This window comes from Mus musculus, chromosome 8 (assembly GCF_000001635.26).
Source record: "Mus musculus strain C57BL/6J chromosome 8, GRCm38.p6 C57BL/6J".
In the NCBI taxonomy this organism is placed as follows: domain Eukaryota; kingdom Metazoa; phylum Chordata; class Mammalia; order Rodentia; family Muridae; genus Mus; species Mus musculus.
Genome location: NC_000074.6, coordinates 111,269,576 through 111,295,003, shown reverse-complemented (window position 1 = coordinate 111,295,003; position 25,428 = coordinate 111,269,576). Strand labels below are relative to the sequence as shown.

The window sequence follows — 25,428 nt, the reverse complement described above, 5'->3', positions numbered from 1 at the left end:
TATCCTTAAAAACAGTCTGTTGGACAGCCACCATGGGGAACTCAGTGCTGTTGGAATACAAAGCCTGTTCTGAGAGAATCCTTTCTATGTGATCTGTTTGGTGGTTAGGCTCCTAAAGACCCTGTAATTGAGTGGAAAAAGGAGTATATGTAACCATTATTTGCCTAATCTGGTCTTTTTCTTTTTTCTTTTTTTTTAAAGATATATATATATATATATATATATATACACACATATATATTAATAATTTATTTTTATTATTTTAAATTGTGTGTCTATGTGGAGGGCTGTGTGGAGGTGTGCACATGAGAGTCCAGGTACCCAAGGAAGCCAGAGGTATTGGATCTCCTAGAACTAGTTATAGATGATTGTGAGCCCCCACGTGGTGGCAGGGAACTGAGCCCTGCTTCTTTGGTCTGGAAGACCAATTAAATACTCTTAACCACTAAGCCATCTTTTTAGCCCAGTTACATTTGTTTCCGAGTGCCCAAGTGTTTGCCTGTGAGTGTATATATATATACAACATGTATGCCTAGTGCCCATCAAAGCCAGGAGGGGCATCAGATCTAATCTGGAGTTACAGATAGTTGTGAGCTGCTATGTGGGTGCTGGGAACCACCCCAGGTCCTCTGTAAGCACAAGCGCTGTTACCTGTTGAGCCGTCTCTCCTGTCCTATGATCTGTTAGGATTCACTCAGCTTTCAGTGGAAGCATTTAACGGCCTGGAAATAGACTGAAGTAACTAGGATTTTCCTTGACACTGTCATTGATTGTTCTTGCATGGATGACCCATTGTGCCGTGATTCTTTTGTCTCTATACACATACAGGTATGTGCCACATACACCACTATATGCCTACTTTCAGGTAAGCAGGTCTCAGCCTTACCCACTACCCGCTGCTCATGATTCAGAGACCAGGAATCCACCGTCAGGCACTGACTCTGACAGCGATGGCTCTGCAGAGGATGAAGAGGTTGTTGTCCAGGCAGAAGAACCTGAAGCCAACATTCCAGGTCTGTTTTTCTAGATTTGTATTGACAAAACTAAAATCCATAAAGCATAGATAAATTTCACTGGCTATGATGATGTTAAATAAACTCTTAGTTTTTTGTGCTTTATGTTCCAACAAGTCAGTCCCTGTGTAATGGCATTCCCTTTCTGTTTTTTATTCTGAAATGATCCACCCAAGATAGTCACCAACAACCACGCTAATGAAGCCAGTTGTGAATGTAAGAGTCCATTAACAATGGCCAGAGTATATCTCAATGCCAAAATTCAGGGGTACATCATTTTAAAAGTCAAAAACCACAATTACATCTGTGTTAGAACTTTGAAACATTGATCTTTTTTGCAGAGCTTAGCAGTGTTTGAGTATGCTTCCTCTGGTTGTTTTAGTTTTATGTTTTGGCTTGCACAAACATTTAATTGTTTGAGCAGACACAAAATAGAGCCAGGACAAGATAGCATTGCCTTAGTCACTTTGGTACATTTGAGAGAGTAGGTTGTATATTTAAAAGTTCTGTTTACTTGTGTTGTTGGCACAAAAGTCGATAATATCATTTGTAGGGGATGTGAATCAGGGTCAGGTTAGGCTGTATAGTTGGACTACCTCAAAAGAAAAAAAGTGATGGGCTGGTGAGATGGCTCAGCGGTGAAGAGCACTGACTGCTCTTCCAGAGGTCCTGAGTTCAAATCACAACAACCACATGGTGGCTCACAACCATCTGTCATGAGATCTAACACCCTCTTCTGGTACATCTGAAGATAGCTACGGTGTTCTTAGATATAATAATAAATTAATCTTTAAAAAAAAGAAAAAATGATAAATTCAGCAGTCTCAGTTGTGACTTTCTAGTCTTGGTATAGTGTTAGGTATTATGTAAATGGATTTTATTTAGCAGTAGGTAAACAGAAACCATTGAAGTAGATGTCTTGATTACATTTAAAACCTCCTGATACACAGATGTATCTTTCAGTATCTTTTTACTGTAGAAAATATATTTAGATTTTTAAAAAATTTTTATTATATTATTATGTTTATGAGTGCTTTGCCTATACATATGTATGTGTACCATGTACATGTCTGTGGTCAAAGAGGTGGGAAGAGGGCATTGGATTCTCTGGGACTAGAGATATAGATGGATGTGAGTCACCATGTGGCTGCTGGGAACTGAACCCTGATACTCTGCAAGAGCAGCATTATGTTCTTAATCGCTGAGTCATTTCTTCAGATCCTGATTTTGTTTTTAAGTAGAAAAAAAAACAAATCTAGCTGGTATTGTAACACCGAGAGAGAAATCGCCATTTTATGACTTCAAATACCGCCCGGCAGAACTTTCATTTAAAAAAAAAAAAAAAAAAGACTTATGTGGTTACAACTGGATAGTGAGCTGAAAAACATTGAAATTGGTTGGATTTGTTATTTACACAATGAAAGAGAATAGTTTTCAAGTGAATCAGATTAGTATATAGAATGGGCTAGTTGTAGTTCACACGTGCTGGTAGTCACTTGCTGAAGAGGATGGGCAGGAGGCTCACAAGTTCAAGACCAGTCTCATAGTTAGACCTTATCTCTAGAGAAGACAGACAGAAGAGATAAGGAGGTGGATGGCGTCTTAGGAGCAGTGTCAAGGCTGGGCGTGTATGCACACAAAGGCATACCAAAAAGGATGAAGCCATTCTGCTGTTAGAGCAAAGCGTAGTTAATGAAACCAAGGCTCAAGTAAGGAAAACCTTGGCATCTAGTAACAGCAAAACACAAAAATGTCAGTGTCTTAAAAATAGAACAGTGTATAGCATAAATAATTTCTGTGATTCTATTCATTATATAAAGTATCCAGAAAGGATTGTTTAGAGTTGTTTAGAGGCTGGGTAGGCCTGCAAGTCAAAATGGAAATGACAGTGAGTGAACGCACGGAATCTTCCTGAAGTAATACGAAGGTTTTATTTGTAGATGAGTTATTTCTCAGTTGACAAGGCCAGCTTCAGATTTGGGCTGAAGTGACCCTGCATGTTTTCCTAAGTGGCAGGGCATTAAAAATGTTTGGCACTCTGCCTGGGTCCTAGAACTGTGTTGAGCTAGAATGTGATGGTGGCCATGTTGCTCTCAAGGTCAAACTAATGTGAAAGTAAAGCAGTAAATCGTCAGCCAAGTCCAAGAAGCTGGCGGTGTAGGAAGTGCGTGGCCAGGTCTCTCCATGTCCGTAGCAAAGAGGAAGAGAGTGAGTTTGGAAGACTTGTAAAACTGCAGTGAAAAGGACAAGAATTAGTCAGCTGTACAGAACAACTGTAATATAAACTAGCTTACCTATTGTTAGGTGATAGTAACAAATTACTATTAATTTTTCAAGGAGTGTTAATAATACAGTTGTTTAAATTGGGGGGAAAAGTCCTTAGTGGTATTGTAAAGAATTTTACAAGTGTATTCACAAGCCGGGCGTGGTGGCGCACGCCTTTGATCCCAGCACTTGGGAGGCAGAGGCAGGAGGATTTCTGAGTTCGAGGCCAGCTTGGTCTACAGGGTGAGTTCCAGGACAGCCAGGGATATGCAGAGAAACCCTGTCTAGGAAAAAAAAAAAGTGTATTCACAGTTTAAAGTTTGTCTGGCATTTGAATCTACACAAAAACAGTGGGGCAGGGCTTAGACTTTGTGAGGCTTTTATATTCTTTAGATTAATTTTATTTGTATAAATGGGTTATCTATATATGAGTGTATTATGTGTATGCCTGCTACCCAAGAGGGTACCGTGTTCCCTGGAACTGAAGTTAGGATGGCTGTGAGCAAAAGCAACCAGGGCTCTAGCTACTAAGCTGTCTCTCTTAACACCTGAGTTGCTTTTTAAATTGAGGGCTGGATACTTGTGAATTTTGTCTACTTATGGAATATGCAAAATAAGTAGATAGTAATAATAAATAACCAATATTAAAATTTTCAAGAATACTATAAATACTATGACTTCAGATGGATAGCTGCAGTGAGGCTCTCTCCTGCTAGTCTCTCATAGCTAACTTGTGTCTTTTATATATGGTCTCCGCTCCTGTGTCTGGATACATACAACTTTATAGAACAAGGAGTTATCGCAACAGACCAAGAAGCTACATCTGTCACAGGAGATGATGCAGTCCCTAAAGAGGTAACCTAACGCTATTGTTGTCCTGATAAAAGGTCTTGCCTGAAGTTAGTTTGGCTTTTAAATGGGGATCCTCTGTTCTTGACCTACTAAGCGCAAGGGTTGCAAGCATGTGCCACCACATCCAACGTGAACATCCTTTTAAATGTAGGTTAAGATTTCAATGTTACATGAGGCTTCAGGTTAAGTTGGAAAGCTTTCCAGGCTCTGTGGGTGAGATGCAGACACGGTCTCAATTTCAGTCATTTACCATGCGATTGCTCCTCTGCTGTCCTGGAACTCACTCTGTAAACCAGGCTGCCTTCAGACTCAGAGATCTGCCCCCCTCTGCCTCCCAACTGCTGGGATTAAAGGCCACCGCTGCCCAGTCATGATTGTTTCCTCCCTGTCTCGAAAAACCAAAAAAAAAAAAAAAAAAAAATTAGGGATATTTGAGAGTAACCTAACAAGGTGTTAAATGCCAGTTAAAAAGTGAGATAAATGAAGTTTTTAATATTCAAGCAGAATGTGATTACATTGTGATTAAAAAAAGAAAAAAGCCTGTTGTTGGAGTCACGATTTCACTATGAGGTCCTGACTTTACCTGGATCTCACTGTATAGACCTGGCTGGTCTGGAATTCACAGAAATCCCCCTGCCTTTGCCTCCCATTGAAGGCATGCACCACCCAACCTTGCACTGTTATTTTTTGTTTCAGACAGTTTTGCTAGGCAGCCCAGACAGGCCTTGCTTTACTATCTGTTGTTTGCTGTCACAGGACACATTTTAGTCTACTCCCTGTTGGGGTCCCCCTCCCCGCCTTTTAAACATTTTCTCGTATAAGTCAAGACTTTATATAGTTACCTTAACAAATTGTAGTGAGTATAGTCATGAGATTTATTTATAGCAGAGGTTGCCATATAAAAGGAAAGATGTTTTACTTTTGATGTGACCAACGAATGTGCCTTTGGAAATTTATGCAAGCTATTGAAGCACCGATAAGCATGTCCGGTTTTCTTTTCCCTTTGAGACAAGGTCTCCCTCTTGACTCCTGGCTGGTTCAGGAAGTGGCTCAGGGTGTCTGTGAGTTTGCAGCAATGCTCCTTTCTCAGCCTCCCAAATGCTGACACATCCAGGGGTGGAAACCTCCCAGTAGTACTTGGTATTATCAGGCAGCCATTTATGCCAGTCTAATAAATAAAAAGTAGTTTCTTGAGTTGCAGTTAGTATCTGTAAATGATTGCTTATTGATCAGTGTTTATATTTTGTAAGATTTTTATGGTCTCTTATCTTCCTTTGACTGGAATGAGCTGAATATTTTATGGCTGTATGAATTGATGATCAGTTTGTTTTTGCACATATAAAGAACCTCTTGAACAAGGATGACATTAATAGACATGCTAATGTGGAAGAGGGAATGCTAGTGAATGAGGCTTCAACCCTAGACAAAGAACAATAAGTGGGTTGGAGAGATGCTCTTCCAGAGGACCTGGGTTCATTTCCCAGCACCCATATGGCAGCTCATAGCTATCTCTAACTCCAGTTCCAGGGGATCTGACACCGTCACACAGGCAGGCAACAAAGAAGCCATAAATTTGAAGAGGGGCATGGTGGTGCACATGGTTCAGTGCTAGACTAGGCTGTATAGCAAGAGCCTGTTTCCAGAAAGTAAAAAAGAGCCCACCTACTACCTGTTGTTGGTTGTCATGGTACCTACCAGAGTGGTTTTGCTTCACTTTCTTTTTTTTTTTTTTTTTTTTAGCATGGTTTTTTGAGACAGGGTTTCTCTGTGTAGCTTCGGCTGTCTTGGAACTCTTCTGTAGACCAGGCTGGCCTTGAACTCAGAAATCCACCTGCCTCTGCCTCCCGAGTGCTAGGATTAAAGGCGTGCGCCACCACTGCCCGGCTTGCTTCACTTTCTGTAGCTTTGGAACAAAAAGAGAATCAAAGATGGGTAAAGTCAAAATTAGTAGATTTCTTTAGCCTTCTACTGGTAAAGGCACTCTGGAGACCCACTTGGTAAACAGAGAACCAACCCCTAAAAGGTGTCTTTTTAACTCCATACTGAATGAATGAATGAATGAATGAATGAGTGAATGAAAGAAGAGAAAGGAAGAAAGAAAGAAAACAGAAAGTGTGCCAGATGTGAGGTGCACAAGGTGAGAAAGTCTGATTTGAATCCGGTATGGTTCTGTATTCAGGCCCTTTCTCAACAAAGGCAAAGAAAAATCAGTATTGCTGGCATGTAGCTTGGTGGTAGAAGACATGCTGAGAATGTTTAAGGCTCCACCTCAGACACCCCCATCCCCACCCCCGCCCCCTAGAAGCAGATGTTACCTATAGTATACAACGTGTATTTTATCAGATTATATTTTATAAGAATGACATGAATTTGGTAAGTGTTGTACATTCTTTGTGCAGCTTTTTGTTCAGGTTTATAAACTTATGTACTTATTTGAACTCGTTTCACTTTCCATCTGGCAGTCTCCCCAGAAGCCCAACATGCTATCTGCTATGGAAGATGAGGAAGGTGAAACTTGCACAATATGTTTGGAACAATGGACCAATGCTGGGGACCACCGGATCTCAGCGCTACGCTGTGGGCACCTCTTTGGATTTAGATGCATTTCTAAATGGCTCAAAGGACAAACACGAAAATGTCCTCAGGTAAGGGCCCTAAAGGAGGACTGTGTCTTAAGTCAGAATTCCTAGAACCATATTGATTGTGTCTCATTGGACTCTTTAGTGCAACAAGAAAGCCAAGCACAGTGACATCGTTGTCATTTATGCCCGATCCCTGCGAGCTTTGGACACTAGTGAACAGGAGCGCATGAAAAGGTAAGTGAGGGCTGGTGACAGCTCAGTGGATAAAGGCATGCACTCCCAAACCTTCCTGAGCAGATCAAAGACCCAGGTCCTGTATGGTGGAAGGACAGAACAGAAAGTCTTAAAAATAGATAAAAAGGGCTGGCGAGATGACTCAGTGGTTAAGAGCACCGACTGCTCTTCTGAAGGTCCAGAGTTCAAATCCCAGCAACCACATGGTGGCTCACAACCATCCGTAACGAAATCTGATGCCCTCTTCTGGAGTGTCTGAAGACAGCTACAGTGTACTTATTACATATAATAAATAAGTAAATCTTTAAAAAAAAAAAAAAAAGATGAAAAGCTGCCTGGCTAGAGTCTTTTTCCTGCTGCTTTTGTTTTTGTTTTGTTTTGTTTTTCAAGACAGGGTTTCACTGTGTAGCTCTGGCTGTCCTAGAACTCATTATGTAGACCAGACTGGTGCCTCGAACTCAGAGATCTGCCCACTGCCTCTGCCTCAGCCTCCTGAGTGCTGTTAGAAATGTGTACCACCACTGCCCAACTCCTTTTGCTTCTTTTTAAGCATGTTTGATAAGGAAATTATCAGTCTACTTTTGTTATGACTCTGGGGTTTTACCTACTTCTGACTTGGGATCTGTGAGAATCAGTGACATTATAGTCTCAGACAGTTACTTATATAATCACATTCTGCATGATTTGTTGTTTATACAACATTAAACATGTGAGGCTAGAGCCGGGTGGTGGGGTGGAACACGCCTTTAATCCCAGCAGTTGGGAGGCAGAGGCAGGCAGGCAGATCTCTGAGTTTGAGGCCAGCCTGGTCTACAGAGTGATTTCTAAGACAGCAAAGCAAACAAAACCCAAAAAAACTAGGAGGTAGGCCTGGTGTCTCATGCTTTTAATCCCAGAACTCAGGAGGCAGAGCCAGGCAGATCTCTGTGGGTTTGAGGCCAGTCTGGTACTAGGATAGTCATAGCTACATTGACCCTATTTCCAAAAATAAAATTAAAATGTGAGGCTAGGGTTGGAAGTATAGCAGCTTGGTGCAGGGCGTGGTGGCTTGCGCCTTTAATCCCAGCACTTGGGAGGCAGAGGCAGGCAGATTTCTGAGTTCGAGGCCAGCCTGGTCTACAGAGTGAGATCCAGGACAGCCAGGGCTACACAGAGAAAAGAGTTCAAGGTCAGCCTAGGATTCCTGAGACTGAAGCTCAAAGGAAAAAAAATTTCACCGTATTTCATGTTTTGTTTGTATTTTGAGACGGTCAGACTCTTAGCCTGGGTTGACCTGGAACTACCAGTGATCCTCTTGCCTTTGTCTCTCCAGGGCTAGAATTACCAGTGCACACCACTATGTCCGGCTTGGCGTGTTTCTGCTTTTGATTGTGTGTCACTCTTCCCCTTAAAATAGCTTTCTTTCAGAAGATCTGTTAAGTGAAGTTTGCACATAGAGTGCATGGGAGAAAAAAAAAGAACAAAGCCATCGTAGACTCTACTCTGAATAGTTGCTAATAGCCAGGAAGTAAGGCAGAGGCAGATATATCTCTTAAGTTCAAGGCCAGCCTGGTCTACAGAGCAAGGAGACAGCTAGGGCTATAAAGAGAAACCCTGTCTTCCGAGACATGGCTCAGTGGATGCAAGCCCTCTCTGTACAAGCATAATGACCTGAATTTGATTGTTAGAACCCTAGAACCCCTGGTAGAGAGAAAACCCACTCGCAAAGTTACCCTATGATTTCCACACGTATGTGGTGTGGCACACAATCACCCACATTCTCATATAATACAATTTTTTTCCCCAAATGGTGACATGTTCATAGGCAAAGAAGCAGGTGAATCACACGTCTGAGGCCGAGACTGGAGACCCAGCTCAGTGGCACTTGGCTGGCACACACACAGCCCTGGGATTCATCTAGGACAAGAACAAAAGAAAGTAACAATGTCCAGCAAGTTCCACACTTCCTGTACCACATACACCCTGTCTCTATAAAGAAAAGGAAGACTTAAGTTTAAAATATCCACCATTGAGAAAGTTTCGGATATGATTATTCACATTTTACTGGTAAAGTTTGAATGTTTAAATACTTAGAGCTGGTGGTGCCATTTGAGAGGCCATGAAACCTTTAAGAAGCCAGGATTGGCTGCCAGAATGATTCACTGGGTAGGGCGGGCCTCAGGAGTTAACCTACTCAAAAAAGTTAACCTAGCTTGACCCCTCCACTTCCTGATGGCAGAGATGTAAGTGAGCTGTCAGGGAGCCACCTGTTGCCATGCCTTCCCTCTCAGCGTCACCTCATGCTGTCACCATATGCTGAGAGCCAAAACAAATCTTTCCTCAAGGTGTTCCTTGTTGAGATCTGGTCACCTCAATGAGAAAGGTTAGTTTATAGCTGTCAAGTGCAAATGCGTAGTTATCCTGCTCCCGTAAAGTAGTTCTTTAAAAAAGTATATTTGCAAAGGTTTAGTTGAAAATGATTTATGTTGCTAATAATCTAGCTCAAGTAGATTAACTAGTTGAGTAAACTGATACCATTGTAGCATAATAATAGACATTGCAAAAGTGGTTAAAGTGCACACATGTCAATAAAAACATTGTGACTACATTTTTGTAAGTCAGGTTTTCTCCTTGAGGCCCTCCTTGGCTGTCCTGGGACCCCACACTGCACCTTTGTACTATTGAATCCTACTTTTTGCCATTTTTGTTTTAGGCCTTTATGAAAAGTCAGTCCGTGCAAAGAGGCCTTGTTGTGCTTTTCTGAAGTCACAGCTGCTCTGAAGATGGCTAGATCACTGACTAGAGCCCATGAGTTCTCTTGGAGAGCAACTCGGGCAATCTGCAAAGAAGTCTGCTTTTTAAGTATTGTGGGGGCATTTTGTTGTTGTTTGGGATGGTCTCCACATTGTCTAGGCTGCTCTGGAACTCACATTGTAGACAAAAGAAGCCACTCATTGGTGACCTTCATGCCTCCTGAGTAGCTGTACCACCAGGCTCAGCCTGAGTTGGCTTCCATGATCACGATGTAGCCCTGAGTGATCTCTTAAATTTGTGTTTGTCAAAGACGCTTTTAACTCTGAGGTCTAATATCATGGATTATCAACTGCTATAGTGTGATTTACTAGACACTGTGGTGGTTTTTTGTTTGTTTGTTTTGGTTTGGTTTTTGGTTTTTTTTCGAGACAGGGTTTCTCTGTATAGCCCTGGCTGTCCTGGAACTCAGAAATCTGCCCGCCTCTGCCTCCTGAGGGCTGGGATTAAAGGCGTGTACCACCACGCCCAGCTTACTGTGTTCTTTTTGCACAAAATTTTTATTGCTAACTCAAGCATTTTGTTCCATGGCCTGGCTTTTTGTTTTCCTTTGTTGTTTGGAGACATGGTCTTACTGAGTCCAGCTGGCCTTGCTCTTGGTAGACAAGGATAATTCTGAAATCCCCCCCCCCCCCCAACCTTGTCTCTCTTAACGATTCTTTATGTAATATACATAGGATGGGTATTTGGTCAGCATGAGTATGTGTGTGCCTGGTATTCTCAAAGGACAGGAGAGGGCAGCAGAACCCCTAGAATTGGAGTTCAGACAAGTGTGAGCTGCCATGTAGGTCCTGGAAACTAAACCCTGGTCCTGTGTAAGAGTAATAAATGCCTTTCATTGCTGAACCATCTCTCCAGCCTTCTTTTTTTTTTTTTTTTTTTTTAATGTGAGTACATCGGTGTCTTTAGACACACAAGAAGAGGGCATCAGATCCCGTTACAGATGGTTGTGAGCCACCATGTGGTTGCTGGGAATTGAACTCAGGACCTCTGGAAGAGCAGTTGGTGCTCTTAACTGCTGAACCATCTCTCCAGCCAGCCCTCTTAATATAGTGTTTCTTCTGTTGTCTTTGCTTTGAACTAAAGTCTCTGTAGCCCAGGAATGACTCTTAATTTCTAAGCTTACGTGATTCCCCCTCCCTCAGACTCTCCTTAGTTAGTAGTATTATAAGCATATGCCAACATTTTCCTGCTCATTTGAATTTCTCATAAATAAATGAGTGACTTGTCATTGCCGCTTTCATATCGTTTTCTCTGCTGTTTCAGTCAAGTGAAATATTGTTCTTGTTTTTGTGTTTCTTATTTTGAAATTATCTTTAAGTGTATGCAAATTTATGGTTGTGTAATGTTATTTTTTTGTACCTATTCATGCATTTTGCGTTTATTCTAATTGGCCTTTTGTTAGCATTTGCTCAGTGTAAACTTCCTTGTCTTTTAAAGCTTTAGCCTTTTTAGTGCTGTTAACTTGATTGCTATTTAGTTTGCATACTTTGTGATAACCAACATTAGTTGATTTTTCCCTTACTCCAATAGATAATCTTGGTTTGTTTTTTTTTTTTAATCTTTCAAGTTTAATTTTTTGTAATTTGTCTTAGCTCAAAGCAGTGAATTGGTTCTCTCCCTCATTTTCCTATGCTATTTTTAGTCTCCATTCTGTAGTAGAAGTCCTATTTCTGGCTTCCATTGCTTGCTTTTAACCAGTGGGCTGGCTGTTTAGCCCCACGTGCTACTAAAGAGATTATTTTGTGCTTTATTGAACTGCAATGACATGCTTATAGTAAAGTGTGTGTATCACAATATGAGCTTACTGTGTCGGCTTGCTGGGACGTCTTCTGCAGCTCTCCTAATGCTCCTCTGTCCCTGGCTTTTCCCTTCTAGTGACTTACTGAATGAGCAAATGCTCAGGAAGCAAGCTGAGTTAGAGTCTGCACAGTGCCGGCTCCAGCTTCAGGTCCTTATTGATAAGTGCACTAAACTCAATAGCCGTGTCCAGGTGAGTTTGTCCTTCCTAATTCAGAAAACTTCTGGAATCAGAATTCAAAAGAAGGGCAGTTTAAGAAGAACCTAAATATTACTTAGGTTTATCTCAATGATAGGACATTTACCCCAAACCCAGGGCTTCAGACATAGCAACCATTAAAGATTTCTTTACCCTAATATTTACTTTCTTTAGTTCAGTTACTTAATACTGAGTTTCAGTTACTCTGAAATTCAGTTGAGAGTCGTGTCGTTTTCGTGATTGGCAAGAAATCTTTTATCCAATCAAGAAATCATTCTAGCTGGGTGGTGGTGGCACTCACCTTTAATCCTAGCAGTTGGGAAGCAGAGGTAGGCAGATCTCTGTGAGTTTGAGGCCAGCTTGGTCAATGGAGTAAATTCCAGTATGGCCAGGGCTACACAGAGAAACTGTCTTGGGGGTGCCAGGGGTGGGGTTGGGGGTAGGGGTGGGGAGGGGGACAAAAAGAAGAAAGAAACCCAAAGAAGAGGGGAAGCATTCACTTATAGCATCTTTTATGTTGTAGGACTTGGAAAAGTTTGTTGTGCGGCATCAGAACTCAGCTGCGCAGCAGTGCAGTCGCTCGAAAGCACTTTGTGGGAAATGCCTGTCCTCCAGCCAGAGCCCAGGCAAATACAGCTCAGAAAAGACCTTCACCATATCTCAGACGGGAAAATGCCGAATCTTGGCCTATTGTGATGGTCTGAGCTGCCTGGTGGCCTCCCAGCCCTCCCCTCAGGCCTCCTTTCTTCCAGGTAAACAACTCACTCTCTGAGATCATCATTATGTACTACTTCCCTCCCTTCCCTTTCGGAAGGATCTTGGACTCAGTGGTGATTAAGTACTGGTAACAGGCTACCAACTCACTTTTGTTTGTCTCTCTGTCGGTTTGCTGTCTGTCTGTTAGTTTAATGCAAGTGCTTCAGATGCTACAAAGATGCCTTTCATAGCTTGGCATGTTGGCACATGCCTTTAATCCCAGCACCTAAGAGGCAGGCATAGACAGATCTCTATGAGTTCCAGGCCAAGCCAGCCTGTTCTATGTAGCAAGTTCCAAGAAAGTTAGGCTACATAAAGAGATCCTGTCTCAAAACAAAAGACCATATCTTTAATAGCTGGGTCTGCTGTCACATTTGTAGCGGCAGCATTCAGGAAGGTGAGGCACAAGTTAGGCCACTGTGGTGTACACAGTGAGATCCTGTTCCTGTCTGGAACAAATAGAAAAATGTCTCTTTCAGCTACAAGTAGTTCTTTAATCACTGCATAGCCTTCTGCTATTCTTTAAAAAAAAAAAATCTTCCACAAATATTGGTTTTACTTTGCAAATTACCAATACCAGTAGCAGTGTTATCCTGAGAGAGGATGTAGGTGGAAGTGTCCTTTGTCACTGCTGCAGTCCAAGAAGAAAAAATATACCCTGTGTGTCATTTGCATTACAGATTGATTTGCAAGCCAGGCATGGTGGCGCACGCCTTTAATCCCAGCACTCAGAGGCAGAGGCAGGCGGATTTCTGAGTTCAAGGAGTGAAAAAAAAAAAAAAAAAAAACCAAACAAACAAAAAAATCCCAGTGCAAATGAATCTGAATCTGTTTTGGTTTTTTTTTTTGGTTTTTCCAGACAGGGTTTTCTCTGTATAGCCCTGGCTGTCCTGGAACTCACTTTGTAGACCAGGCTCGCCTCGAACTCAGAAATCCGCTTGCCTCTGCCTCCCGAGTGCTGGGATTAAAGGTGTGCGCCACCACACCCGGCTTTTTTTTTTTTTTTTTTTTTTTAAAGCTGCCCAAAGAATTAATTCAAATTTAAATACAATTTAATATTTTTAATTGTGAATAAGAGAATTTACAGAATATAGTAGTCATTTTATTAATGGGGAGCTGAAGAGATAACCCGGTGGTTCGGAGCTCTTTCAAACAGGAAAGTGGTACTCTTGAAGTTTGATAGTTTAAAGCTGAGCACCTGTGTTAAGTGGCTCACAACCACCTATAATGCCACTTCTAGCTCCAGGGAATCCAATGCTCTCTTCTGGCTTCCATGGGCACCCACATTCATGTGCATATACCCGCACCCAAAACTAGGGCTGGAGAGGTGGTAAAGTTCATTAACTGCTCTTCCAGAGGACCTGGGTTCAATTCCCAGGCACCCACATGGCGGGCGGCTCACAACCATCACAACCTGTAATTCCCGTCCCAGGAGATCTACCACCCTTTTTCTTGCTTCCTAAGGGCACTAGGTGTGCCCATGGTATACATCATACATGTAAGCAAAGCATAATTATAAATGAATCTTTTTGGGGGGGGGGGTTTCGAGACAGGGTTTCTCTGTGTAGCCCTGGCTGTCCTGGAACCCACTTTGTAGACCAGGCTGGCCTCAAACTCAGAAATCCGCCTGCCTCTGCCTCCCGAGTGCCGAGATTAAAGGCGTGCGCCACTACACCTGGCAACTATAAATGAGTCTTAAGTAAAACTTGACATCTGAATTTCTCCAGCCCCTTATCTCAGTTCTTTATTGCTCTTGTCCTTGAATCTTGAATTACCTCTTTTTGTTGATAGTATGCTTGATATTTGTCCAAAGAACTCTTTGAGACTAGGTCTTACTATATAGACCTCACTGGTCTCAAACTTTTAGTAATGCTTGAATTGTAGTTATATCCTACCATGCCCACCTGTCTCAAAACTTTACTAAATTACAAGTGTCATAAAATTAAATCGTATAAATTTGTAATGTCTTTTGTCTATCTTTTCTCCTTTTACTCACTCACAGGCAGCCACTGATCTGCCTTTTGTCAGTACACCTTCTAGAACCTTATATAAATGGTGACATACAGCTTATGCTTTAATTTTTTTTTTTACGATCCATATTTTTATGTAAACTGATAGTTTATTGCTGGGTGTATAAAGTATAGCCCTAAGGTGCTTGTTATCATGGTGACACATGCCTTTGATCTCAGCACTCGAGAAAGAGGCAGGCAGACCTCTGAGTTCGAGGCCAGCCTTATCTACAGAGTGAGTTCCAGGACAGCCAGGGCTATACAGAGAAACCCTGTCTCAAAACCAAAAAAAAAAAAAGTATAACTTAGGGAAATGCTCATTTTCATTGTATGACGAGCTGTTTCCTAGGGACTTGGATTCCAAGAAAGGTAAGCAATTCGTTTTGAAAGGTGCTAATTACTTTGAAGACAATTCTATTTGCTGTGACTTACTTTTATATCCCTGTTTTAACTTTCTTCTTTGGTAGGCTTTGGTGTTAAGATGTTGAGTACTGCCAACATGAAGAGCAGTCAGTATATTCCTATGCACAACAAGCAGATTCGTGGATTATCTTTCAGCAGTCAGTCCAAAGGCTTGCTCCTGTCTGCCTCCCTTGACTGCACTATTAAGCTGACCAGGTAAGGGGTCAAGGGAAAGATGGTGCCCGGGCCACTGTACATCAAATTAATCTTAGTGTTAGGATGCACGTAGTTCTCTTATTGTCTTCTTTTATAAGTACATAAGCAGCCAGACACATACCTTTAAACCCAGCCTCAAGAGGCAGGTAGAGCTGTTACAAATTTTAGGCTGATCTATAGTGAGTTCTAGGACAATCAGAGCTATGTAACTAGACCATCTCAAAGTAAGTAAATGAATAAAATCAAAGTCTTTAAGCCCTGTGTAGTGACTGACACCTGTAATCCTAGCACTCAGGGTCCTGACGGGCATGAGGGTTACCATGTGTTTGAGGTTAGCCTGAACTACTTGTTGAATTACAGGACAGCCTGAACTACAGAGTTAGACCCTGTCTAAAAACAAAGACAGAAAAGTAGACATAAATTGAGGGGTTGTGGTAGCAGGTACCTGTAATTCCAGCCCCTGAAAGGTAGCGGCATGAGGATTGGGACTAAGGCCAACCCAAGATGCATGAGACTGGACAAAAAAAGGGGAAAAAAAATTTAAAAAGGCGACTTAGCAGGTCACTAAGTAAATGTGCGGTAACCTGAATTGTATTTGTTGGTTTTTATAGTACTTCAGATTGAGCCTGGTCTGAAATGATCAGCATTCTATCATAGCTCTGTCCATGTCATTTTCATTATTTGCTCTGAGGCTCATAGTAATTTACCTAGACTGGCCTTGACCTTGTAATTGTCCTTCCTTTTGAATAGCTGGTATTGTAGGCCTGCAAAAAGGCTGGGCTATCCTAATTTTTTAAAATTCCATTTAGAATTTTGTGTGTGTGTGTGCGCGTGCGTGCTTGAGTGAGTGTGTGCGTGTGTTTTCCTCATGTCTGCTATGTACCACCTGCAGGCAGTACTTGTAGAGGCAAGAAGAGGGCATCAGGTCCTCCGGAACTGAACTGGAGTTCCAGATAGTTGATAGTCCCCATGTGAGTGCTAGGAATTGAATCCCATCCTCTCCCAAGAACAACAGGCGCTGTTGACTTCTAACCCATCTCTTCATTTTAAAGTACATATTAAACTGTTTGAACGAGAGCAGTGTTGTATAGATGTTGGGATGGCAGTGTGTGTGGGGAAATCAAAGCTAATCAGGTCTACTTATCAAGTTCTAGGCCAGCCAGGGCTAAGCAGTGAGACCCTGTCTCAAAACAACAGTAGGGGTAAGGAGAAGCTAGAGATGTTGCTCAGTGATGAAATGCTTGCCTACCATTAGCCCTAGGCTCACTGCCTAGCATCTCAAAAGGTCTGGGGTGGGGTGGGGGGATGCATTGTTACTGGATACATCTGGGTGATTGGATTAGAGTTTTGGTTTTCCTTACAGTTTTTACTAACTTGCATTGCTCTCTGTGACAATTAACTACATTTAACTACAGAGAAAGTAAGTACAGTTTTGTGAAATGTTTTATTATTAAATATTATCACCGTTATATACATGATTTTCTTAATGTAGAGTGGTAATGATCTCTTCACAGCCTAGAAACAAATACTGTGGTGCAGACTTACAACACTGGGCGTCCTGTCTGGAGCTGCTGCTGGTGTCTTGACGAAAACAATTACGTCTATGCTGGACTAGCCAGTGGTTCAATTCTGATCTATGACTTACGGAACACAAACACCTATATTCAGGAATTAGTTCCTCAGAAAGCCAGGTAAGTAGAACTCTATCTTTAGGTAGGTCACAGCGTTCTTTATAGATTGCTACTGTATTAGTTCTTTCCTTAAAGCATATCCACAGTTGACCAGCAATCTAAGGTCTGGTACTTTCTCACTTCAGAGTCAGTAGAATTGTGAGGCTGGGTATGGTGGTGCACACGTTTATTCTCAGCAGTGGGGAGGCAGACCGATCTCTGTGAGTTCCAGGACAGTCAGGGCTGTACAGGGAAACCCTGTCTCACTAAAAAAATAAAAAAAGACAAGGAAAAGAAAAAAAGAAGAGAATGGTTTTGCTTGGATAACTGTGCATAATCAAATTCATAGGAATGTGATCTGTAGGATGGTGTTTGTGAAAAGTGTCTTAGCATATAGTGTTGATCATAAACTGGTAGAGACTAAGGAAATTTAGAAACTAATCCAAGCTAGGCATTGTGGTGCACACTTTTAATCCCACACAAAGCTCAGGAGGCAGAGACAAGCGAATATTGGAGGCTAGCAGGTTCCAGGATAACCAGGACAGGGCTACACAGAGAAAGCCCTGTCTTGAAGGGGAGAAAAAGAGAGGTTGGTTTGGTTTGGTTTGGTTTGGTTTGGTTGGTTGGTTGGTTTGTTTGTTTGTTTTTTGGCCAGCCAATGGTGGAAGCACACACCTTTAATCCCAGGGAGGCAGAGGCAGGCAGATCTCTGAATTTGAGGCCAGTCTGGTATACAGAGCCAGTTCCAGGACAGCCAAGACTACATAGAGAAATTATATTTCAAAAAACAACAGAACAAAAAAAATCATTCTGGCTACACAGAGAAACCCTGTCTCGAGAAAAAAAAGAAAAAAGAAAAAGAAAAAACAAAAAAATCATTCTTTTTTTGTTGTTGTTGTTAAAGTATGATTTGCTTTTAGGCTGTGTTTTTGTTACAGGGTTTTCTTTTTTAATTTTAAATACGTTGGTATTTTTGCCTGTGTATGTCTGTGAGGGTATTGGATCCTCTGGAACTAGATGGACTTAGAGTTGTAGGTGTGCCATGTGGGTACTGGGAATTGAACTCAGGTCCTCGGGAAGAACAGCCACTGCTCTTAACCACTGAGCCAGCTCTCCAGCCTGTTATAGGGTTTTTCTTTGGAATCATATGATGTATGCTATTGGACAAGTTAGTTCAGTGAAATGAGCAAATTCAAGCCAGATTAGAGTATATATAAAGACATATTTGTTGGGAAAGCACTTTTGGGTGAGTTCACTGTTAACAAAGGAACGAAGGAAGCCAGTGAAGTCACCATAGGGAAAGACAGAGGGAAGTGGGAAGAGAGAGCACTCACACAAAGAAGGAGAAGTGACTTGGGAGAGACCACAGTGTCTGTGTTATATGGGAAAAAGCCTCTGGGGGAGGGGAAGGCAAGCCCCTGGGCTGCAAGTTCAGAGTGGAGGGTGGGAACATGCTGGGAGAACCAGGTAGGGACTGAGGGATGCTAAGAGAACCTGGGGGCCAGGTCTACTTTGATGTGTTAAATGTGCAACTCAGCCACTTGTCCTGGGTTTGAATCCCGGCTCTGTTGAAAGTAGGTGCAGAATATTATATGTATTTCCTTTTTATTTCTCTTACAGACCTGGCTCGTTGCTTTTTAGAGGGTGCAGGAGGATACTTATCTTTCTGTTTGACTTCTGTTGAGTTGGGAATGTGGCCCAGGTCCTCTGGTCATGAGGTCTGGAACAGCCCAAGTGTTGTATTTGGAATGTATGTCATGATTTCCTTTTTTTGCCTTCAGATGTCCTCTGGTATCCCTGTCATATTTACCCAAAGCTGCAGTGGCTGCATTTCCTTATGGTGGGGTGCTGGCTGGAACATTGGAGAATGCCTCCTTCTGGGAGCTAAAATCAGACTTTTCTCATAAGCCTCATGTGCTGTCCTTGGAGCCAGGGGGCTTTGTAGACTTTCAGACAGAGAGCAGCACCCGACACTGTCTTGTGACTTACAGACCTGGTGAGTTCTGAAAGTTCTTATGGGCCTGCTATTTTGGGGGTGGGGGGTGGGGGGTGGGGAGGAGGTACAGGTAAGAAGAAACCAGGTGGCTTTGGTCAGCTTCTCTAAGGCTGACAGGCTGTGCTGCAGTTCTTGGTACTACAGTGAAGATGGTGGCTCCCATTTCTTTCACAGAGAGTGCCTCCCTACCCTGTATATTTGACAGCTTTCCTGCCATGTGTTTCTGGAAGTGAATTAAGCACTCTAGAATCTGCTGTATCTAACAACAGTGACAGGATGAGGTGGTCTACCCTTGAGTCCATCTCATCACCTTAGTCCACTTCACCCTCACTTCACCTAAGAAAAGTCCCCAGCTGCAAACAGCCCGATATCAGATCAGTGTTTTAGTTACTCCATATTTAAGTCCAACAAAGTTAAGATGGACAGCATGGTTTTGTGGAACTATCTAGGCAGCTCAACTCTACTGCCTCCAAATCCATGGATAGAACTCCGAGCAGCTATTGATTTACAGGTTTGTTTTGTTCCCACTTAAAGAAAAGAATCGGGGCTGGAGAGCTGGCTCAGCGGATAAGAGGACTGACTGCTCTTCCAGAGTTCAATTCCCAGCAACCACATGGTGGCTCACAACCACCCGTAATGAGATCTGACGCCTTTTTCTGGTGTGTCTGAAGACAGTTACAGTAAATCTTTAAAAAAAAAAAAAAAAAAAAAAAAAAAAAAAGCTGGGCGTGGTGGCGCACGCCTTTAATCCCAGCACTCCGGAGGCAGAGACAGGTGAATTTCTGAGTTCGAGGCCAGCCTGGTCTACAAAGTGAGTTCCAGGACAGCCAGGGCTACACAGAGAAACCCTGTCTCGAAAAGAAGAGAAAAGAAAAGGATCTATCCCTGGTGGTCAGTTTGGTGAGGGTTTGCCCCTTTAACTTGGTCCTGAGGTCTTCGAAATGGCATGAACTGTAGCCCTGCCCTTATGGGATTCTGGGTATTTAGTGATGGTTGGCTTTGGTATACTGTTCACAAGAAATGTCTTTGTCCTGTCAAGCACCTTGTCCCTTAAGTTCTGACCTGTAAATAGGTGCCTCTCTTCCAGGACATTTGTTTATACTGGCAGACACCCTTGTGACTCTTACCTGGCCTGAGTCCAGTTTTTTCGTACCTAGACAGTTACCGTCTGAGAGAGCCCCAACCAGATTAGAAGATAGGTTCAGGTGAGTCACAGGCAGCATGACAACTCACAAATAACAAAAGCAGGTTTACTACTTAAAGCTCCAGGGAAAAGAATCCATCTCTTCAACTTCAGATTTCTTTTGTCTGCTCCTCACTTCACCTAAGAAAAGGGATTAGAAACAGCCAGATAGCGTGTCACCATGCCTGGCTAGTGGAGCAGCATCTGTGTCTACTGATTTAAGTCAACACTAAAAATGGTTGGTTTGGTTTTTTTTTTTTTTTTTTTTTTGGTTTTTTTTTTTTGAGACAGAGTTTCCCTGTGTAGCCCTGGCTGTCCTAGAACTCACTCTGTAGACCAGGCTGGCCTCGAACTCAGAAATTCGCCTGCCTCTGCCTCCCGAGTGCTGGGATTAAAGGCGTGAACCACCACGCCTGGCCTAAAAATGGGTTCTAAGGAATTGACTCTGGTATTCAAATGTATGACAGGTAGATTTGTCAAGTTTATTGGTCAGATCATCAGAGTGCCCAACAGAGTGTTTGTTTTGTCTGAGAAACTGTTTGAATTGCTGCTTCTGGCCTTTTGGCTCTTACCAAATCATGCTGTGATTTACATAGAAAGCTTGGGGTCCCGTTTTGTTTTCCTGTTCTTGTCTGTCTCTCAGATGTACCTCAGATATAACTCTACTTTTCTGATAACTAGCTAATGGAGTCCTCAATGGAAGAAGGGAAAATACCATTAGGACACTTGAACAATAAATTCCCCAGGTCTCAGAGGGTGCAGTGATTTTATAAAACCAGTGCATTCTTGGAGTTGTTACTCTAGTAGGAAAAACCTACTGCAGGTAATTCCTTCATCCTAGCCCAGGAGTCAGGGTCTCGTGTGTGCTGCATTGCTGTGTTTGCTTTGAGGAGCTTGGGGTTTAATGTATTTAGCTTTTCTAGCCAAGTCGGTTGAAAATATCTGAGGTTCAGATACTTAATTTCTTTTGCTTCACCTCCCTCCATGATGTAACACTGATTCTCTGCCTCATAGATAAAAGCCATAACACTGTCCGAACTGTGCTATTGGAGATGTCTTACAAACTGGACGATGCTGGAGAGCCGGTCTGTTCCTGTCTTCCTGTACAAACATTCCTTGGGGGACCCACTTGCAAACTGTTGACCAAAAGTGCCATCTTCCAAAGCCCAGAGAATAATGGCAATGTCCTAGTATGTACTGGGGATGAAGCGTCACAGTCTACACTGGTGAGCCTGTTTCAGTTTATATTTTAAAATAGTTTGGGGTTTGAGGGCCTAGCCCAGTTGTAAGGCACTTGCCTCTATGAAGCATAATGGCATATATGAGGGAGTCAGTTACAGGCTCCACCACACTGGACTAAAGTACAATATATATATATTGTAATCCCGAGTGCTGGGATTAAAGGTATGCACCACCATGCCCGGCCCACAATGCTTGTAATAAAACTTTTCGAAAATAAAACATTGTTGGGATGTGTGCTCCATGGCTGGAGAGCTGACTTAGCAGTAGGAGGGTGTACTCCTCCTCCAGAGAATCCAAGTTTGGTTCCAGACACCTAAATTGGATGGCTCAGGGCCAGCTGTTATTCCAGCTCCAGAAGATCCCATTCTTCCACGGGTATCCCACACAGACGCACATAATTAAAATAAATATATGTTCCACGAGGACAGAGGTAGTGGCCTTGTCTTTAGAAGGGACAGTATGTAGAAGACTTGTGGCACTTAAATGAAAGAAATGAGTTCTTGGCTTGCTTTTAAAGGCAGCATAGGGGTGCTGTTTTTGTAGAGTGTTATGGTTAGAGAAAGTTATTCCCCACCTGGCCTGACTCCCCGTTGACCTCTATTTTTGCTTTTTGTTTGTTTGTTTGTTTAAGTTGTGGAATGCTGGCAGTGGCTTGTTGCTGCAGAACCTGAAGGCTGGTGAACCTGTCCTGGACATCTGCCCATTTGAAACGAATCAGAACAGCTATCTGGCCACCTTGACAGAGAAGACTGTCCATATGTACAAGTGGGAGTGAGCATGGTCTTGAGACTTGCAGACTCACCGCTGCTAGTTAACGTTGCATTGATTTAGCACCTAGTACCCCTGAGCAGAGATATCTGTTTACATGCTGGGACTGGAGCGTCTGGATCATGGTTCATTGGATTAGTGTGGTCATGTATCACTGAGACACCAGGATTGTGTGTGCTGTTGGCATCAAATGAGTACCCTTGGGAATCTTGCCTGGAAATTTTTTTACTTAAATTCTATACAGTCCTCTCAACTTGCTATTTAGAATATGAGTATGCACCAAGCATTTTGGGGTTGTGATAACCAACCAACCAACCTAAATTGTCTTGTCAGTTAGGCTAATTGGCTTAAAAGTGGTACATGAAAGGTCTGCCTTGCTTCTTGGATGCAAAAGATACAGGAGAGAGTCTTCCACTAAGCATAAAGGGCACCATTAATATCTTGTGTGGAATTTGACCTATTTCCAAGTCTGAATGCTCATAACCTTTCAGTGACTTGATTTCTCCCATACCCCTGCACTGCTGTCTGCCCCCAGTGTCTGGTACTTCTGTGAGATATGCTTTGTGGCAACAAGTTACATCCCAGGTATCCATGCCTACTAGAATGTTGATAAGTCCAATGGTGGAATTGGCTGACTAGCTAGCCATATGTAAAGGCATAGCTTTAAGCTTTGTGCAGTAAGTTCATTGCATTGTGAGAGGTGAGGAAAGGGAAGAGGTGTTTGGGCAATTGTTAAAGACTTGAAATTTTCTAGTTAGCTTGAGATACTCAGGAGCCTGGCTTTTACTCGAACTCACCCCCCAAAGTCAATGCTGAAGGATAGATAATTCCCAAGTAAAAACTTCCCCTCCTGTTCTACTTTTTTCTGAAAATGAAGTGGTTATTCTCAGGAAGTTAATAGTGGCTAGAGATCTGTAGGTGACAGAAAGGAAGACACTCAGAAACTTCCATTCTTGTGGTCCCAAATTGTCCAGCATTTAGAGGTATGCTCAGGTTATATTTGTCTGCTTTGCCTTAGGCTACTCCACTAAGCCACTGCCCCTAAGACACCTTGTCTCAAGGCATAGGCAACATGTCTGATTCTCTCAGATGTTCTTTGATGAAGCACTATCTTTTTTAAATAAAAGTTCTTTCATGCCTATCAAACTCAGCTATTTTGGGGACCTGTACTGCCAGCAAGGGATTATTAAGGGAAAATTGTTAATTTTCCCAGAATTCCAAGTTGTGGCTTTATCTGCTTAATGAAACCTATTTGAAGATGTGTAATTTGTTTTGTTTTTAAAACTTAAAGTAAGCTTTAAAAATGTCAGCTTCCAGACAGTTGAGGTAATACATGCCTTTGGTCCCAGCACGCTGAAGGCAGAAACTGGTAGATCCCTATGAGTTCAAGGCCACCCTCACTACAAAGTAGGTTTTGGACAGCCAAAAGCTATAACACGGAGAAAAAGGGGGGGGGGGGGGCAAAAGAAAAATGTTAGCTTCCACAGCGTAGAGGAAAGTCGCCTTCTCTCCCTTTCTTCCCCCAGGTGCTTTTGATAGAGTGATGCTTAAGAGTAGCTGCCTGGGCCTGGAGCTTCGATTTCAGGATAGGATTCAAATTAAATAGAATTCAACTAACTAAAGCAGATGGCCACAATAAAAGCTGTGCGTGTCAGGTTAGTCTGGGGCAGGGTTAGGATATGACTTGCCTTGAAGGACATTTAAGGCTGACTGGGGATTTGCTACCACAGAAGCTAAGCTAAATACCAAGCCTTGCCGTGGCAATTTGCATTTCCACAATAAATTTGGATTGGGGTGGGGGAGTGCCAGGACCTCAACCTGGTTAAGGTTTTTGCTCTACCACTGAGCTGTATTAGAAGCCCAAATCTGTGATTTGGAAGCAGATTCACAGTATGGACCGATTGACCAAAGACAACCTTATTGCAAGAAACTTCATCTCTAAACCTGGGCTCTAGTCTTAGCACCAGCAAGATCTGTTTTGTTTTAAAATCTTGTCATAGGGCATTGGGATTTCTGAATATCTGCTGTCCTGTGTGTGTTTCAATGTTTTAATGTTAACAAAATAAAGAATTTGTAAGGTGTCTTCCCAGTGTCTTCCGCCTGTTTACTGGATGCAGGAATACCCCTGCCTCTTGGGAAAGGTAGGGCAGAATCCTACCCTAGGAGATTCTCCATCGCATCTGGTACTGGATATGAGTTACACAGGATGGTCCCTAGAGCTGAGTAAATGCTTACTTAATTAGCCTAGCCATCTTTAGAGTCTCAAGTACTTTAACTCCCTATGTAGGAAAGGCTGGCCTTGCTTCTTGCTTACCTATACCTCCCAAGTGCAGAGATTACACGTGTGTTCCACTGTGCCCAGTGTAAATATTTTATCTAAACTGCTGAGGCTCCAACTGCCAGCCCTCTTTGGATAGATTCCTCAGACTTCCCTGCTTGGTGGCTTCCTGTTATTGCTTTAAATTGAGGCACCTGTAAAATGGGAAGAGATGGAAAGAATTTCTTAAAATTACTTGCTAATGCTTTGACGGGGATATTAGCAATGAGCAAGTATAATCCCTTGCTCGTCACAGTAGCTTCAGATTGTTGTTTCAAATTAATATGTTGGTACATACGTGCTCTGCACTTAGACTGAAAAAGGTGGATTATGTCTTCCAGTTGAACAACCACTAAGAGCATACTGGTATTGTTACAGAGCCAAGTGGTTTTTTGTTTGTGTTTGTTTTTTGTTTGTTTTTGTTTTTTGTTTTTCAAGACGGTTTCTCTGTATAGCCCTGGCTGTCCTGGAACTCACTGTGTAGACCAGGCTGGCCTCGAACTCAGAAATCCACCTGCCTCTGCCTCTGCCTCCCAAGTGCGAGCCAAGTGTTTCAAGGCAAGGGGGAGTTATGGGGTAGAAAATCCCGAATTGCTAAGAATCCTAACAGCATTTAAAAAAAATGTATATGTATTCCTGGCTGGTCTGGAACTCAACATGTAGCTTTGTAGACCAGATCCCCGTGCCTCTGTTGACCAAGTGCTGGGATTAAAGGAGTACACAGTACATTCTGAGAGGAATGAGTTAACCACAGCCAGACTGACTCCATGCCAGTCTGCAAACTGGCCATTAGGAAGACTAGGCCTATGTTTCTGGTCCCCAGAACTAGAAAAGTCCAAAACAGCCAATTTCCAGAAAAAAAGAAAAAACAACAATAAAAAAAAACTCTGACAGGCAGCCAGTCAGGAGCTGTAGAAGCCCCATTACCACCTACTTTGAGCCAAGTATTAATCAGAAAAAAATCTCCAAAATCCCCCAGAGCCTTAACCAATCACAAAGGTACCTACTTAAACCCATCCCAATAGAACCAACCAAACAAGGAAAAGAAAGTTAAAAGTCACCCACTCCTACCCTAACAGGCTTTAAATTGACCCAGCAAAAGCCACACCTCTGTCTTCCATCCTGATACATAGT

At 42.5% G+C, this 25,428-nt stretch overlaps 1 protein-coding gene across 1 annotated transcript in view; it reads left to right on the top strand.

The window, feature by feature from the left end:
- Positions 1 to 24,060, top strand: part of Rfwd3 (ring finger and WD repeat domain 3) — a 29,279-nt gene extending 5,219 nt beyond the window's left edge. The window contains exons 3-13 of the mRNA NM_146218.4: positions 829 to 1,013; positions 4,066 to 4,133; positions 6,593 to 6,775; positions 6,855 to 6,946; positions 11,615 to 11,729; positions 12,259 to 12,487; positions 14,968 to 15,118; positions 16,633 to 16,809; positions 18,570 to 18,784; positions 20,982 to 21,193; positions 21,841 to 24,060. Of these exons, the coding sequence (NP_666330.2) occupies positions 829 to 1,013; positions 4,066 to 4,133; positions 6,593 to 6,775; positions 6,855 to 6,946; positions 11,615 to 11,729; positions 12,259 to 12,487; positions 14,968 to 15,118; positions 16,633 to 16,809; positions 18,570 to 18,784; positions 20,982 to 21,193; positions 21,841 to 21,984 (1,771 nt within the window). The 3' untranslated portion in view covers positions 21,985 to 24,060. The remainder of the gene's footprint in view (positions 1 to 828; positions 1,014 to 4,065; positions 4,134 to 6,592; positions 6,776 to 6,854; positions 6,947 to 11,614; positions 11,730 to 12,258; positions 12,488 to 14,967; positions 15,119 to 16,632; positions 16,810 to 18,569; positions 18,785 to 20,981; positions 21,194 to 21,840) is intronic.
- The last annotated feature ends 1,368 nt before the right edge of the window (positions 24,061 to 25,428 follow it).